The sequence below is a fragment of the Lates calcarifer genome, linkage group LG12, assembly GCF_001640805.2.
Source record: "Lates calcarifer isolate ASB-BC8 linkage group LG12, TLL_Latcal_v3, whole genome shotgun sequence".
In the NCBI taxonomy this organism is placed as follows: Eukaryota; Metazoa; Chordata; class Actinopteri; family Centropomidae; genus Lates; species Lates calcarifer.
The window spans coordinates 10924797-10941088 of NC_066844.1; the positions used below are offsets into that span (position 1 = coordinate 10924797).

The window sequence follows — 16292 nt, forward strand, 5'->3', positions numbered from 1 at the left end:
TTAGTGGTTTTGTGGTTTCATTAATGATACAAGATAAAATGACAGAATAGAGGAGACGTGGTTAGCTTGAGATCTTTTATTATTGGTCTCACCTATCTCTTTCATTATAAACACTTCCTCTACACCTCTCACACATCAATATGCCACTTAAGACAGTAGCTTGTAAACATTTGAAAAAGCATCAAACAAATAGAGAACTTGACAGAACGAAGCAAGAACTGGGTCATTTCTTTTTAAAACAAGATCTTACATTTCAAGGTAAGTTGAAGGAAAAACATCATCAGAAGATACAAATGAAGAACTATTCAAATGACAAGTTTAAGATGACTTAATGGAGGAAAGTTTTAAATGGACTTTAAGGTCATTATTGAGCTATTTCATAGAGTTAATGCAAAAATGCAATTTAAGCGACCAATTCTATTGGGCTTGACTATAAATTCAAATAAATAAATATTTGTGGTCGTGCCTAATTCCAATCATTGTCAATTATTTGATATGTAGAAGATTAAATTTAACTCTTTTTTGTGGTATAAAATACTAAGTGCATAATCGTATCCTCCCTTTGGGAAAAAATACATTTCTCAGTAAGCAAACGACAACAATGTGTCATCAAAGAGGAAATCTGAGTCATAGAAAAGCGACAGAATCCAATACAACAGGAACCCCGAAATTTTAAGTGCAAACGTTTCATCACAACATCTGCATGTACAATATCAACACTATATCAAAACACTTTACATATAAAACAGAGATTTAGATTTCTCCCCATAAGGCTTTGATTCCCAAAAAAAGCCAATGCCACCATGGGGCAGCCGCCTCCCAACTCCATAAGAGGAAAACAACATCAAGAAACACATGCGCGAAGAGAACATTAAATCAGAGAACCCAAAATAGCAGACATCTAACTATCTGGCCGTTACAAAAATAGAAATTAATCTTAAAATTCTATTGGTGTTACAGGAAAATAAAGAGTTTACACAAAAATGATAATCAGGTTTTATATATATATTTATATATTTTTTCCTAGTAGATCTGTTAACACAAACATTTATAAGCAGGTTGGAAAGAGATATGGCTGCCAAATCTTAAAACATGGCCTGATTCAGTTTATAAGCTATGCATATTAACCCATGTTGCTGTCTGTATTTACAGTAATGCAACCTGACGAACACTGCGGCACATTTTAAGGTCCTGCAGTGCAGAAGCTGTGGCAGACCATATGAGCTGCAGTAAGCTCACATAAAACACCCCTCTGAAGTTTTACTCCAAACTCCTGGGGCTCTGGTTTGGTCTATGCAAAGATATGGCATTAAAACAAACAGGAACGCTGTCGTATATTGTTAGCTCTATACTAATTTTTAAATGATAGAACTCCACACATGGGAGAGAAACTTGGGCTTGGCTGTGGTAAGGCACCATATATCAATGTGATGGACTGCAGTTTGGGGGGCAATGTCTGTTAGTTGACTAAAAACTAGCACAAGTTCCCCCGTACAAGATTTGCTGGTCATCCATCCCTGGGTTACAAAGTGACACTTAGGTAAACACGCACACTAGCGTGTCCTATCTAAGTATTGTGTAAACAAGTGTGAAGTACAATATCCGTGTTTAATAGCATAGAAAGGTGGGATCTACCTCTGGAGTCTGTGTTTCAGACATATGGCTTCAAAGTCATATACAAAACAGGTGCAAACCTTTCATGGCTGATAATCTAGAGGAGCAGGTTTTAGGGGAAAGGAAGGTGCTTAAAGTTCCAGAGGGTTGTACAGTCCTCAGGATTAAAGGTTGGTGTATTTCAGATTGCTAAGCTGAAGCAAAGGTGAAAGCTAGACTGCTACACTGAGAGTCTAGCTTGTAAGATTTGGAGGTTCAATCTGGGTTTAAATAAATGTTGGGAAATACACTTGCTTATATATTACCAAAAGTTAGATACCCATTATGTCTGCACTGTAAACGCACCTCTGGGGCCAGCAGTCCATAAACATAGAGAAACAGTGGGAGACAGCTACTGAAAAGCTTAAAGCTTGCATTGATGTTTTACATTTTTGTTTATGTATGTATTAAGCACACAGGATATAAAGTGTTAATTGGTGACGTTAAGAGGTGCACATATTGTTACCTTCTGTAGGCTAGCTCTTTCCCCATTTCAGTCCTGCAAAGCCAAGTTAACCGACTGGTGGTTCCAGTTATATATTTACCATACAGACATAAGAGCGATAACGATCTTCTTGTTTAATTTCCGGTCACAAAACAAAGTGTATTTCCCAAACTGTCACACTATTGATTGAAAATTTGCCATTTCACTACAACTTGTATTTAAAAAAACTTAAAATAATTGTCTCTAAAATAACTGAAGTCTGGCTGCCTTTAACAATGTAGAGTTAAGTTACAAAAGGCAACATCAGAGCAGTAAGACATACAAGATTTGTGAGTTGTTGCCTGCAGTGTCAATGCTCAGAGAGAGTTATGGCTTCACATTCTTTCATTCCCACATGAAAGCTTACCGGCGGGAGGCAGGCCAGGCCACACTGGCTTTCACTGCTATTTCTACTTTTAATATACACACATAAGAACAGTTACATAGAGGCATGATTCAAGGTTCAACTTGGGTTATTATGGCCATGTCACAATAAGTCAGTCAAGGTAAAAGTTCTGTTGGATATGGCCAATTAGCCAACATTTCGAAGCAGCTGAGGCAAGGCCTGGCATTTAAGTTCAGGTTGAGAGCTAGGTAGAAGATAAAACAGTTGCAGGTAAACATGCAAGTTGTCAGGTTAAAGCGCTACCCATCAACAAGTGTACTGGTTAAGGACAAAGCACAAAAAGGAACAGAACTGCTGTCAGCAGGGGAGAAAGCTGGTTAGGAACTGATAACTGAAAATGGAAAAGTATCCTTTTTTGGCAGTAACACTTTTGGACAAGATATGACAGGGATTCTATAAAAGGAAAGATTCACATATCTGCAATTGCACTGGTCTGTGTGTCCAAGTATGAAGCAGATTGTGTCTACTGAGGGTCCAATCCACATGCATATACTGTTGCCATGGAAATTCCTCCCTTTTTCAAATTGTTGTGACATGAATGAGGATCCCAAAAAGCCAGACAAAATGAATTCCTAAGTGCATACAGAACAACAGCATCAGTATGTATGAGTGCAGAATAGCAACCTCAGGGTGCAAAAGCTATGAAACAAACTGAATGTGTTACCCTCATCCATCAAACCTGGACTGTCAAAATCGTTCAAGGTCTTCCCTCCACACAGCAGATTGTAGTGTGAATTCTGTGGCAGCGAACTTTAAAGCACCAGAGTAAAGGGGAATGGCAATGACTGAGCTTCCACATTACTGTCCTGAATGTGGGTGCAGGAGATGGAGCTGGAGGGGGGAAAGTGTCTGGCTGTCTGGGTCCAAAATGTGATGCTGTGGGGGGTTAATCCTATGTCTTTTGAGGGTCTGGTGAAATGGGGCCAGGTGTGTTGGTCCCATCCATACTGTGTACAGGGATCTGGAACTGGGGGGTGAGGACAGACGGAAACTGCAACAAGAGAAGAATGAAGTGTTAGGCCAAATCTGGACAGAGTGACTACATGCTACTAGATAAGAGCAGAAAGAAGTTATATACACTCATGTACTAACTTGGAACAGGTGGGCTCCCTGTCGTCGTGTGGCTGGGCTGAGTGGAGCCACTGGACTGAGTGTGCTCCAGAAGTGGATGTTGGACAGCAGAGGACTGGGGGTCAGCAACAGAGTGGGAGTCTGAAGAGGAAGATATACAAGACAGATTCATGTCACTTTCACACAACCTGAACAGTAAAACAGCATGGCTGATATTGGCTGACTTTTGCAGATATATTTTATCAGCGTATATGGAAGACAAGAACTAATGAGAAATTGCTGTAGAGAAATGTTCCCAATACATATAAGGTTTGTCCAGTGGACAGCACTGACATAATGTGATATGCACTGAATATTTCAGCAGTAAACTCTTTATAACTACTTACTCACAGGTTTCAATGGGATCTTAAATATCCCATGGTTTGAGTGATATTAACTTTAATCCATATGCATCTGTGCTGAACATCAAGAGACAAGTTCAGCTGAATCCTCCTATACGGGGAAGAGGCACTGCTTTAAGTAAATTACTGACAGGAGAGAAATCAGAAAGCAGAACTCATGTATGTGAGCTGACTGGCAGTCTGAGCTGTGGATCCCATGACCAGACCTGACCTGACCTGCAGCAAAGGGACAGAATAAAAACAACATTGTCTGAACCAGCAGATTTAATAGACTCAGATATTCTATATAGTAGCACACTGAATCATGTGGTCTGCATACTGCATCACCAGGAACAACTTAACACCTCAAGAACAAGACCAAACAGCCAGGCATCACAGAAAGCTGCTGCACTGCTGCCACCTGCTGGTCACAATCACTAAATGCTAGGAGGTTCTTTGTGCAAAATCAATCCGTGACTCTGTTCAGTTAGATTATGATGCCTGTCTATTGATGTGTTTTCTATGTGGTTAGTCTGTGATATAAACAATAGATTTTTTTCTTGAAACCGGTTATTAATTTCTTTAATAACCGGTTACGGGACCTCCCCCTTCACCACACATAATAAATGGAGAGGCAAATAACTGTATAACTGTAACTACAACATAACGTATCTTTTCATTTGATATTATTTGTGATGTCTATACATTTTAGAGGTGCTACTTAGATAGCAGTATCACTTCAAAAGTAGCACTGAGCTTTGCACAACTTCTGCAATGAAAAATCTAAATCAACAAACCTGTTCTCTCAAAGAAAAAATAAGATTTTTGATAAATGGCTACAACAAAAGGCTGAATACATTTCACTATGAATTCGAACAAATTTTAATGATTTTTATTCATGTAGTACTGGTGCACTTTATGGGGCATGCATTGATCTATGGCATGAATGTCAAGGAGTAAGGAACTTACTAAAATAAAACAACTGTGTGGCAAATAGTTAACAAAGAAAATACAAGTCAATCTAATAGTATGGCGACATCACATTATTGAAGCAAACGACGCTATGGGGCATCAAAACAGTTTGGAACAATCATTTATAAGCTCACTGGCAGCTCATATACTGTAGCTGTGCGACATGAGTTACTGTTGTCTCTTCAAAATGATGCAGTGAGATGATGTCCCACTGTTTGTTCCACCTCCTGTAGGATCTAGTAGTGACATGCGTTGCCCTGATCATAGGGCATGTTTATTTCAGCAAACCCAGACTAAATCAAACTGACTGCAGTACAAGTCTATACAGCTTAATCATGACTAAAACTGACAGGTAACATGTTAATCTAAATACATATTTCCAGATAGGCCATTAAGTCATTAAGGTCACACTTAGGATAAATGCACAGCAGCAAACTTGCAGAGTATACACATATTTTGATTAAGGGTTAAGTTTCTGGATAAACTTGCTCTTTAACTAACTTGGTCAAGAGCAGACAGGTTGTTGGCAGAGAAAATCTTGGCGAACCTAAAATGCTACTTTGTTTATTTTATCTCAGTTTAACCACCTGACTGGACGTGAGCTGCAAGCAAACATTACCAAGAAGTCATTTGAATATATGCATCTAAAGCTACAAGACCAAATGCAAGAGTAATACTACCCTTGGTCATGGCAAAATGGACCACAGTATGACAGTTACTGTAATTAATAACTTCAACACTTTCCAGCACTGAAAGAGCAACTTCCATTTATCATCTAATGATTATCATCATTAGTCTCTACTGCATCAAAGCATATTTCTCTTTTGTTGAGAGCAGAATGACCAGGCCAAATTTTTGTTTTTTACTCAGTTTTGCAGGTGTGATCTAACACTATCTGAAATAATCTTGATGATGTACTGAAGCCCATGTTGTCAGCCACTGGACAATATGTTGTGTGGTTCTCACAAATAATTCAGGTGCTGCTCTTTGTGATGGATGATGCCATGTTGTTGACAAAAAAAGAGAAAAAAGATTACATAGCAGGAAGGGATTAGGATCATTTGACTGCCTCACTTGTTGCTGAAAGCATTTAGCTACACAGAATGATAAATGTAGTTTATCATTAACATGTTCAATCTCAGCCAAAGAGAAGTTTTATGGCACTGGCATAATTCTCTCCCACATGCTTGAAAACAAATGCTGTCAATACTGGTGTTGCCATCTATTATCAAGTTCAATCATATCTATATGCGTTGTCATCACTTTGATGCCAGTGCTGTAAAGTGCTGCCATCCCATGTTTAACTGTTGTTACTGAATACAATTATTTTGCAAAGTGGTCCACATTTATTATCTATTTTAAAGTCTGATTAACCATACTCAGCTGTCATGCCACAAATTTTTGCTCACGTGTTGTGACCTTAGGTAAAATTCATTTTACAACAACATCAAGATAAGACTAGGCATCGGCAATAAAGTTTTGTTTGCGATATACTGTTAAAAAAATTCCCCACGGTAAGAATTAGTCATCCCGCAATAATATTGATAAACGCATGTTTACATGTGTCTCTGTGGACACCCACAGGAACAGAGCTGCAGCGGAAGACAGGTTGACAATTTGCTACATTAAGTGCAAGACACGCGTGCGCTTGCATCCTAGAGGAAACACTGTGATAACATGGTGTTGGTGTTATCATCATTTATATTGTTATCGCAATAAACACCAGAAAATGTTGTGATAAAATGTATGTCCATATCACCCATCATTAGATAAGACCACACTCTTACCTGAAGCATTGCTGGTGTGAGAGAGGCAGTAGGTAGTGAGGGGCTGCAGAGGTTCATGGGGGAAAAATCAGAGGTGGTGACCAGCAAAGTTGGTGGGCTGATCTGCAGGATTTTCGGTGGCTTTCGTGTCTTTCCTGAGCTCTGAGTGCTGACTGTGGTGCTGCTGCTCACTGAGGATGAACTGGTCTCAGCGTCCACCAAACTGATCTCATCTCCAGGCAGACTGATACCACTGTCCACCTGGTGAACACAGAGAGACAGATCAAGATGTTATCTACGCATTATTTTGATTTCATCGCTTTACACTTGGCACACTCTAGAATATCTGGGTCAATACATCAGCAAAGTGCACGTTATGTATGGCAGTACACACAGCTCATTTATTATGTTCAGTTAAGCTGGAGCACAGCATAAATAATACTTATTCACTAGTTTTGGCACAGTCCTATATAATGTTTCACAGCCTTAAAAAATATACCAGTACAGGCTTGAAAAGAATTAAAGTGAGGCAGCTAACTATTGTTGATGATCCTGAGCGAATATAAAAGTGAAACTAATCTTATTTTCATTATTATCTGCTGCGCTAGTAGTTTTTAGGGTTAGATGCTGAGTGACTGCTAAATATCTATATATAATAATAGCTATAACATAAAGATATATCAAAGGATATTTACCACAATAACCGATCAAATTACTATTTATATGCCACAAGTATGCTCATAGTGATGAACACACAAGCCCTTGGTTCTTCAGAGCATTTTAGAGTCTTTTAGATCACCATTTTTGTTCCCTGTAGCTGTCCTGCTTTGTCTTTTGTTTATTCAAAATGTTTGTGGATGCAGTCAAGTCAAGTCAAATTTCCTACAATGTAGGACAATAAAGTGAATCTTGAATTTACTAACTTAGTTATTTAATCCACTTCATAATTAATGTGTTCAACTGTTATCAGATTGTGATTCAAATGTTGCTAAACTGTGAATGGTGCCTCACATCATGCTTTTTTCCATCATGCAAGAGGCTTGAAACCAGGGAGAAGAGCACATACAAAAACAAGCAACCAAATCTGTTTTAACTTTAGATGAACACTTGTTGTTCAGTAGAACCCCAGAGGTTGTACAAAGAAGCTGACAGAAAAAATACATTTTCAGGGTCTATAAAAATATTTTTCCTGATATTTGTATTATGTGATATGTGTTTGTAAGTATACTAGCCTTCTCCTGTGCCTGAGCATCTGTAGGCTCTGGTGCCTGAGTATCTGCAGGCTGAGATGATCCAGACTCAATGTCACTGTCAATCACCAGCTCCTGGGAGGACTCAGGCACTAAGCTTGGGGATGGGCTGGCTGAGGTCAGGTCTGGTAAGCTGAATGTTGGTTCTGATGGGCGGATGTGTTCAAATGAGTAGACGGACTGGGGTGGCAGGGAGGAGTGTGTGTTGATGTCTTCTGCCCTCTGGGGTGGAACTTGCAGAGGATCTAAGGGGTTGGACATCAGGGTCGGTTCTATGGCAACCTGAGAAGGTGGTGCTGGTGCTGGCTTCGGAGGTGTGTTTCCAAACTTGATGACGGATGGCAAAGCAGTTTGCTGTTGTGGCTGAGGCAATGATTCCTGGCTCTGAGCTGTGGCAGTGAGACCCCTCTTGTCTACCATCTTCTCTGCTGGGTTCTCTATTTTAATGGACTTGAAGAGCTGGCGTCCATTTTGCAATGAGTTGAGTGTGAAGGAGGTGTACAGGCCAGAGTGGATGTAGTCATTACGGTTTGACTGCTTGGTGCTTGAGCCCAGAATTGCTGTACTACCTCCTACCTTGACTCTGTCACCAGACTCACCCTCTTGTAAAATGCTCTCCCTCCTTGTTAGGGAAGGAATGCCCCCAGCACCCACATCCCCACCTTCTGTTCGGGTAGCAACATCTCCTTTTAGGATGTCAGGATAGGACACAAAGCGATAGACAAACTTCTGACCATTCACTTTCTTAATGATGTTCTGTAAGACACAGAAAAGCAATTGCAGAACAAGATATTAGTTTATACTCTTGGTAAATAACATAAAAAGTTTTAACTTCATAATTATCATCCAGGCAGAAGGCACACAGTGAGAGCAGCAGCAAGACTTTGCCTCATGTAGTATGCCCATACCAAAGAGGCCCTAAAAGTAAAAAATAGAAGACTGAGACCACAGAAAAGTCTTGCGCGTGGGACAGCTCTGTCCTTCCTGTCTGTACCAAACTAGCAGCCACTAATGCTGCAGCCAAACATACCAGAGCAGCCCTGCCCAGAACGCCCACAGGGTCAGGCAGTGCTTCTGCCAAAACACAAGCAGAGTGGGAGACAGACAGCACTCTCCCTCTCTCTGCATGTTACTGAGCAGTGGTCCTTAACCATTCTGAGATGCAATTAGGTTGTGTTTGCTATTTGCTGGTGCAGTCTTTGGCGCAGCTGTTAGGGGAAGCAGTGGCCAGCTGCTGCTTCAAAACACATGCTGTTCTGCAACACAGGCATCATGTAATTTGTTTAATTGTGACTGACAATGACACACCCGATCTCATTTGAAGCAGGATGCTGCACCATCAAATTTATATTCATTTTTATGTTTTGGAATCTGGGAGTGGAAGAAGCACCCTTCAAGCTGTAAATCTGTGCCCACTTCGTTCATTCAGTGGCAATTTTGATATGAACCTTCAAAACTAGTTCAAAAAGAGAACAGGAATATTCTGTGACTGTGACACAGCACTGTGTTATGTGAAGACATTCCTCAGTAAACACAGCAAAGAGTACAAAGACTAAAATTTCCCCTCTCATTCTTTCTAAGACTTTCAGTGTGTGTGGATAAAAACATGGAAACATGAAAACGGGACTAAAACGAAAAACTAAATTGAATTAAGGCTTACAGGGTGCTGTAGGGTGTCAAAAATATTATGGACAATCCATACTCAGAGCATAGATATTGTTTTAAAACACTGAGCTACCACATCAAATACAGGGCAGCTACTTTCAATCAACTAGAGTCCCTGCAGTACAGAGTTGAAATGTGTTTACCTTATCATAGTAGTATCTGAGGGCCCTGCTGAGCTTGTCATAGTTCATATTGGGCTTGTTCTTACGAGCACCCCACAGCCGGGCCACCTCCTCTGCCTGCAGCAGCTTGAACTCCCCTTCCTCATTGGTCCAGCAGATCAGCTGCTCATTACTGGAATCCAGTAGGAGCTGGAGAAGGAACTGCCACAGGGTGACAGAATTGTCCATGTCTATCACTGAGGAGAAAAAAAAATAAGTTAGTAAGGAGAAAAATCATATAGCAAATGAACCAATGAACTGATGCTCATAGGGTAGCAATATGAAATTCCATAAACTTTATGAGAAATATCACAGTTGAGCTGCAAGTCAGTTCAGTTTATTCTGACAGTAATGTAGTGATGAAGTGCTGTAATTTAGTTCTTGTAACCACTTTTCTCTGATTTGCTTCCTCCAGTCATTCAACCAGAGAATGGGTGTAAGCTGTAACACACAGCATGTGCGGCACAAAGTAATAGCAGCACACAGATGCTGGACCAAATGTCACTCACTCTGCTATTGAGATTACAAAAAGTGCATATTTTAACCTGCTGAGCACAAAATCTGATTCCAACAGGGGCAATGGTATTCATCTTATTCACCATGTATTTTTAAAAAGCCCAAAGAACCTCCACAAAACATTCGGCCTGATGGATACCTAATAGTAATGATATGGTGTAATTTCAGTAAATGGTTTTTTAAACAGCCAAGGAATAAGAGGCCATTTTACAGGACTGTTCCCTAATGTGGTTCCCACATTCCAGGAATGCAATGCCACAATACATCCTACAGAATAAACTTAAGAGTGGTTGCATTAACATCTTCCATCCCATTTGCTTCACAGGAAATTCAGATGTCCAAAGTGTAAAGTAAATTTCCACCTTCTTCATCACTTGGTGAGCTGGAGTGTGCATAAAAGAACTTTAAACCAATTATTAAGAAATAAGGAGTTTACACCTAATAAAAAAAGTCTAGTTCTTTTAGGACCTATAAAATGTGGCACTGAGATGTGGCTACTGACAAGTCCTTGTCTAGGCCATCCACATCTAGCAAAATCTACACACATCATGGCCACAAAAAATGAAAACACCTCTCACAGTGTGAGATAAAGAATGATATTCACGAGTATGTAAATTCAAAAGCCAGGGGTCAATGAAAGCCATTCACAAAACACCACGTAAAGATTGTAAACTTGAAATGAGGCACTGGTATTTGGGTGTGGTGGTAACACTAATAACTAGAACTGAAGGAATTAGTTGCCAACTAATTTGATAATCAATCATAGGTTAAATAATCTTTTAAACCAAACAGATATATTATACTGTAGTATAATTACTATGGCAAGGAAGGGTTTGCGAACAGAAAAAAGGGTTATGATGGGGCGAGACCCGTGTCAATATTGGTGTGGCTTTCCAGCAGTGGAGAGACGTTCTTGAGCTGAAAGGCCTGAAGTCAGATTTGGAGGTTGCTCTTTTTCTGCTTGACGAAGTATACTATTAACATTAAAACATTATTTTTGCTGTGTTTGACAGAGCTAGTAGGTCAGTATTGTTTTCTTCCATATGTGCATGAAGGTTGGTCCTTTGATGAGGTTTTACGTTTATACATTTTGCTTCAGCTATGAAAAAGAGACAAAACTTCCATTCTGTATAAGACCTAGGACAGTTGAGGTAAACCATTTCGATTCAATATCTGGCTTTTGGTTCCTTTTTGTAACAGTCTGTTCAAAGTTAGGCTGTAATGACAAAGAAAGAAAAGTACACAAAACAAACGCATACTATATATACATATATATTGACTTAATTAAGTAGTAAAAGTATTGCATAGACATAATTAAAAATATCCATATCAAGTATTTGGTATTAATTTCTCCACAGACGTACCCATACAATAAATAAAAATGCAGGTGTTGGGGGCGTGACTGCAGCACTATCACTCAATGTCAGAGAGCATTTCCCTACAGACATCCATACCAAAACACCCACACCATTTTATTTGCATACATTTATTCCATTAGCCTGCTCTGTAAAACAGGAAAAAGTCAAACCTGGAAACCAGTGTGTATTTGCTTTGTAGGCTAAACATGAGGAAAAAGGGGCAATCAGGTGGAAAATGGTAAAAAAAAAAAAAAAAAAAAAAAATATACAATTTTGAGGGCAGGACTTTCAAAATTGCAGTTTTAATGGATTTCATTGGGGGATTTTTTTTGCCCTGAGGACCCTCCAGGAAATTACTTTGTTTACACACTGTATTATGGACATACTATAAGACTTGAGTTTGAAATTTTAAAATAACAAAAAAATGCATATATTTGGCAAACATTGATGCCATGTGCATTAACACAACCAAAAAAATCAATATTGAAATCGACAATTAAAAAAAAGCCTCCATGATTTAATGACACAACCAACATTTTATTGGACATTAAAACTTTTTTTCTTTATGCAGGCCTACCAGGAGCTATTATTTTACATAGTTATGTCTTTGTCTTAATCCTGGAGTGACATGCATAAAAACACCAACCAAATGATGGCCAATACTAGTTGCAAATGTGGTTTAATTATGCTTCACTAACAGGTAACCATGTATTTCAGAGTCTTGTTCTGGTAAATTATGGGTTGTCTGCAACACTGTGAACAAAGACTTTTGCTTGTGTTTAAGTGTATTGTTTTCTCAGCTAAGGTACAAACCCACATTTGGCAATGTTTCTGAGGGGCTTTGCAGCAGCTTTTTCAACACGGCTATGTGCAGAGATTAAAGGCCATGAATACTGGTGGTACACCCACACAAGTGTTTTCACTTTGGATTAGACCTCCTCTCAGCTCTGTGTGGGCACATATAGATTGTGTTTGATTGACATCTGCCTTACTAATTTTGTTGCACCTGTCAGGAGTGGACAACATTTCATTCTTTTAGGTTTATGATGTTTTGTCCAATATGTGCCTGGAACAGGCTGAATACTAGCATAGGTAACTAGTGCATCCCACTTGCATCTCAAACAAGTCAACCTAAAACTTCTTGAGTTACAATCCTTCCTGCCTGTCACTTTAGCTGAGTGCAGTTCTGAAGCATCAAATAATTACATGTTGTCCAGAGAAAAGTAACAGGTACCTCTGGTCACCAGAGGAAAAACTTCCTGCAGATAAAAACAGACAGTAGATGGGGGTGTTCATGCTGTGACTGATCCCGAAATTGAAGACAGGGTAGGTATAAATGTATATAATGTGGGTGGATACTATAGAAACATCAAACGCTGCATTGACTATTAAGTATCTCATAGAAAGCAGAGGCTCTGTCTCCAGAACAGCTTCTGCATTGTCTGTCCTGCTGTCTGCATCCTGACAGCCTGTAGTTGTTTGAGAGATGAAAGAGGAGGAAACCTACTTCCCATGAAGCTTCAGTGGTGTTTACATCTGATGGTTGAGGAGGCCGTGAACAAAGAGGCGGGCGATAATTTGCTTTTCACTAAACCACTCTTTGGCCTGTTGAGCAGTATGTAAGGAAGCATTTTCTTGGAATCTCACACCTTATTTAATACCTTCATGCCATCTCATTTTTGCTAACGAAAAAAGAAAAAACAATTTTGCTGTATGTTCCAGGTTAATTTATTGCTTCTAACTAAAGCTCTTAATAAATATCTTTCCATGATGAACATACGCTACAACAGGCTTGATGCCCTTTGGCTTCTTTGTATACGAAATTCATATGAATGTATTTGTATAGTTATATATTAATCATATACCTTATATTATGCTTCTATAATTGTATTATAGTTCTATACAGCTGCCGGAGAAGGGCTAGCCTCCCTGCCAGCAAAGCCACTGTTCCTCTTCCTCTTAATACCTGCATTTCGGTACCAACACCAAAACATTTTCTTTTATACACTAAGAAACAAAGAAAGTTATCCCAAACATATGTAGCATAAGCAATGCATCAGTGTTTATTTTTACACGAGGCAGTTTACGGCTGACACTAATGATTATTTTTATCATAAATTAATCTTCTGATTATTTGTTGATTAGTGATGAATAGTTTTATCTATAAAATGCCATAAAAATGAACAAAATCCCATGGTGAGGTCTCTGTATATATTGTTTTGTCCAACCAACAGTCCAAAACCGAGAGGTATTCAGATTACTATTATATCTGACATAGAAAACATTAAACCTTCACCTTTGAGAAGTATTCAAAATTGTTACCCAGTAATCAGTTAACTAATTATTGTACAAGAATCTAAATAAAGTAGGCCTTAGCAATGCTGTCTAAAATTAACAGGACTGTTATGTAAATCAGGAAATATCCAATTAAGGAACACATAAACTAGGTATCCGACCAGACATTAAACATCAACTTCCGGTGGTAGTCGATGATACTTTATGCTATAAACACATTTTGGTCAACACAAAAAAAAGTCTGAAACCCAGCCCCAGAGATCACTATAGTGAGACTATTTATGGAAACCTTGATTTCACTAAACTTGCAAACTGTTCCATAAGGGTAACTGAGACCTGATATTTTAAGCTTGGGTTGAATGATCAAAATAACTGTAGGCTATAGTCATGATTTAACACATATAACCGAGACATTAAGTACAGATGCAATGAATGACATAGTACAGAGATGTTGTGGGGTTTTCCTCAGGAAACAGGTTAGCAATCAGATGTGGTAAACTGATATCAAGACATCAATTTTCAGGGATTGCAGCAACTACATAAAGAATTACACCTCCCAAACCTACATGTATATTTATAATAATAAATGACGAATAATAAATCAAATTATGTTTGCACCATTTTTCCATCCAGTGGATTTAGGTGGTATGTCAGACCAGGTCACCTTAATCTTTGGGCCATGTAGGAGAGGTACCCTCTGTGATTATCAGCTATCATAGCTCGACAAAGGCAAAAGTGTGGTTGTACTCATCAATTGCACTATGATATAAACTGTCATACTACAGCTTTAAGATTACTCGTTATGACCCAATCTATCCAACACCACCAGTGATCATCTGTGAAGGGCAGCCTCCCACATTGCAGATGTTCTGATGAGGCATCTGTGAACCAGTGCACCTACTGTCCACGTGTGATTGCCACTATTGAAAAGCCCAGCAACTACACTTGTCCCGGTGATGTAAACAACAATACTTCTGTCAACCATGATCAAACTTTTATCGAGATATTATCATATCACTCATTGAGCTCACTCTCAATAATCCAATGCTAGTGGGGAAATAGGATTGTTTTTATGCAGTGACACAAATGAATATGTCAGCAAGAGTCCATTTCTTCTGCAAGACACACATTTGTATCTTTCAGGTGTTTCACTTTTAAAATCGCTTCTGTTATTGTAATTCACACCACAACTACTAAGGTTTTCTAATACTGCCTTGAAGAACCACACAAGTTGTTGTTTACAAGTTGACACACACTGACATGGTTCCTTAAACAATAGTATGTGTTGCTGAGTTTTCATGTGGTATTTTCGCTATTTTTGTCCACGCCATGTTACAGACTGACTATGACTTGTGTTCTCCCCGTCAGTATCTGTCAACATGTGTGTGTGTGTGTGTGTTTGTGTATGTAAGCTTCTTATGAGGACGAGTAAATCTGCCCTGACTCATCCAGACCTGCTGGGTTGGAGACACACCCCCCACACACTCAATCTGTCCCGGACTGTCATGTTAAAACCGATGATATCAGGGGAAACTAGGACAGTGTCAAAAACGCTACCATGGAAAAAAGATTACCAATGTATGTTATGTAACGTCTGACATTAACAGCAAACGTTATCTACGGAGCAGTGAGATAACGTCAGCTAGGTCAAATCAGTCACAGAACATGGATTATTCATACGATAGAAACGTTTGGGTTGGAGTGACTGGTTTGTACTGTCAGATCAGGCACCTACACAAAGCAAAATAAAAGACCACTTGTTGATGGAAAATGTTAGTGTCGTTACCGTCACCACAGGCTAGCAGTGTTTTCCCGATTATTTAAAGTCGCATGGTGGACCTAAAATGACAGTCTTGTTTAATGTGTGCGCGAACAGTGACGGAGACAAACAAATCAAAGCACTGATGTTAGTTAGCTAACTGTAAGTTAGCTGTTAGCTAGCATCACGTTAGCTCATCTGCTAACATTACCTCGCTCGTAGGGACCGCTGAATTTCCAAGTCGTCGAGTCACGTCCAAATATTCCCAAAACATTGCTGGAAACCTTTCTATACTACCATAGCTCGGGAAACAACTTTCAAATACAGTGCCAAGCAAATACCTGAACATAAAATGCATTAAACTGCCTTTGGTTTGTACTGACGATATATCCTTGGAACAGGAAATAATGCTGCATTCATTGTTCCTCGTAAATCTCTACTTTGAGGCTGTCGCGCCTCCAAGTGGGCTTGACCGGGGACACACACGGAATTTTGTGAGTTGGTAGCTGCTGTTTTTAAGGTAAAAACTATGCAGGAAATAGGTTGCTTTGAGTTG

At 39.3% G+C, this 16292-nt stretch overlaps 1 protein-coding gene across 3 annotated transcripts; it reads right to left on the minus strand.

Moving 5' to 3' along the window:
* Positions 1-61: 61 nt before the first annotated feature.
* On the minus strand, positions 62-16171 carry elk4 (ETS transcription factor ELK4). Of its 3 annotated transcripts, XM_018667581.2 has the most exons (6): positions 15948-16168; positions 9791-10005; positions 7965-8738; positions 6754-6993; positions 3636-3755; positions 62-3534 (listed from the first exon to the last, which is right to left on the minus strand). In XM_018667581.2, exons 2-6 carry the CDS (start codon positions 9995-9997, stop codon positions 3436-3438), a joined length of 1440 nt encoding a protein of 479 aa, XP_018523097.1. In that variant the 5' UTR covers positions 9998-10005; positions 15948-16168; the 3' UTR covers positions 62-3435. The 3 variants fall into 3 exon arrangements, with proteins under 3 accessions (XP_018523097.1, XP_050930457.1, XP_050930456.1); XM_051074500.1 differs by lacking the exons at positions 62-3534; positions 3636-3755 and adding an exon at positions 3762-4106 and having other exon boundaries at positions 15948-16170; XM_051074499.1 differs by lacking the exons at positions 62-3534; positions 3636-3755 and adding an exon at positions 4109-4231 and having other exon boundaries at positions 15948-16171.
* Positions 16172-16292: the final 121 nt, after the last annotated feature.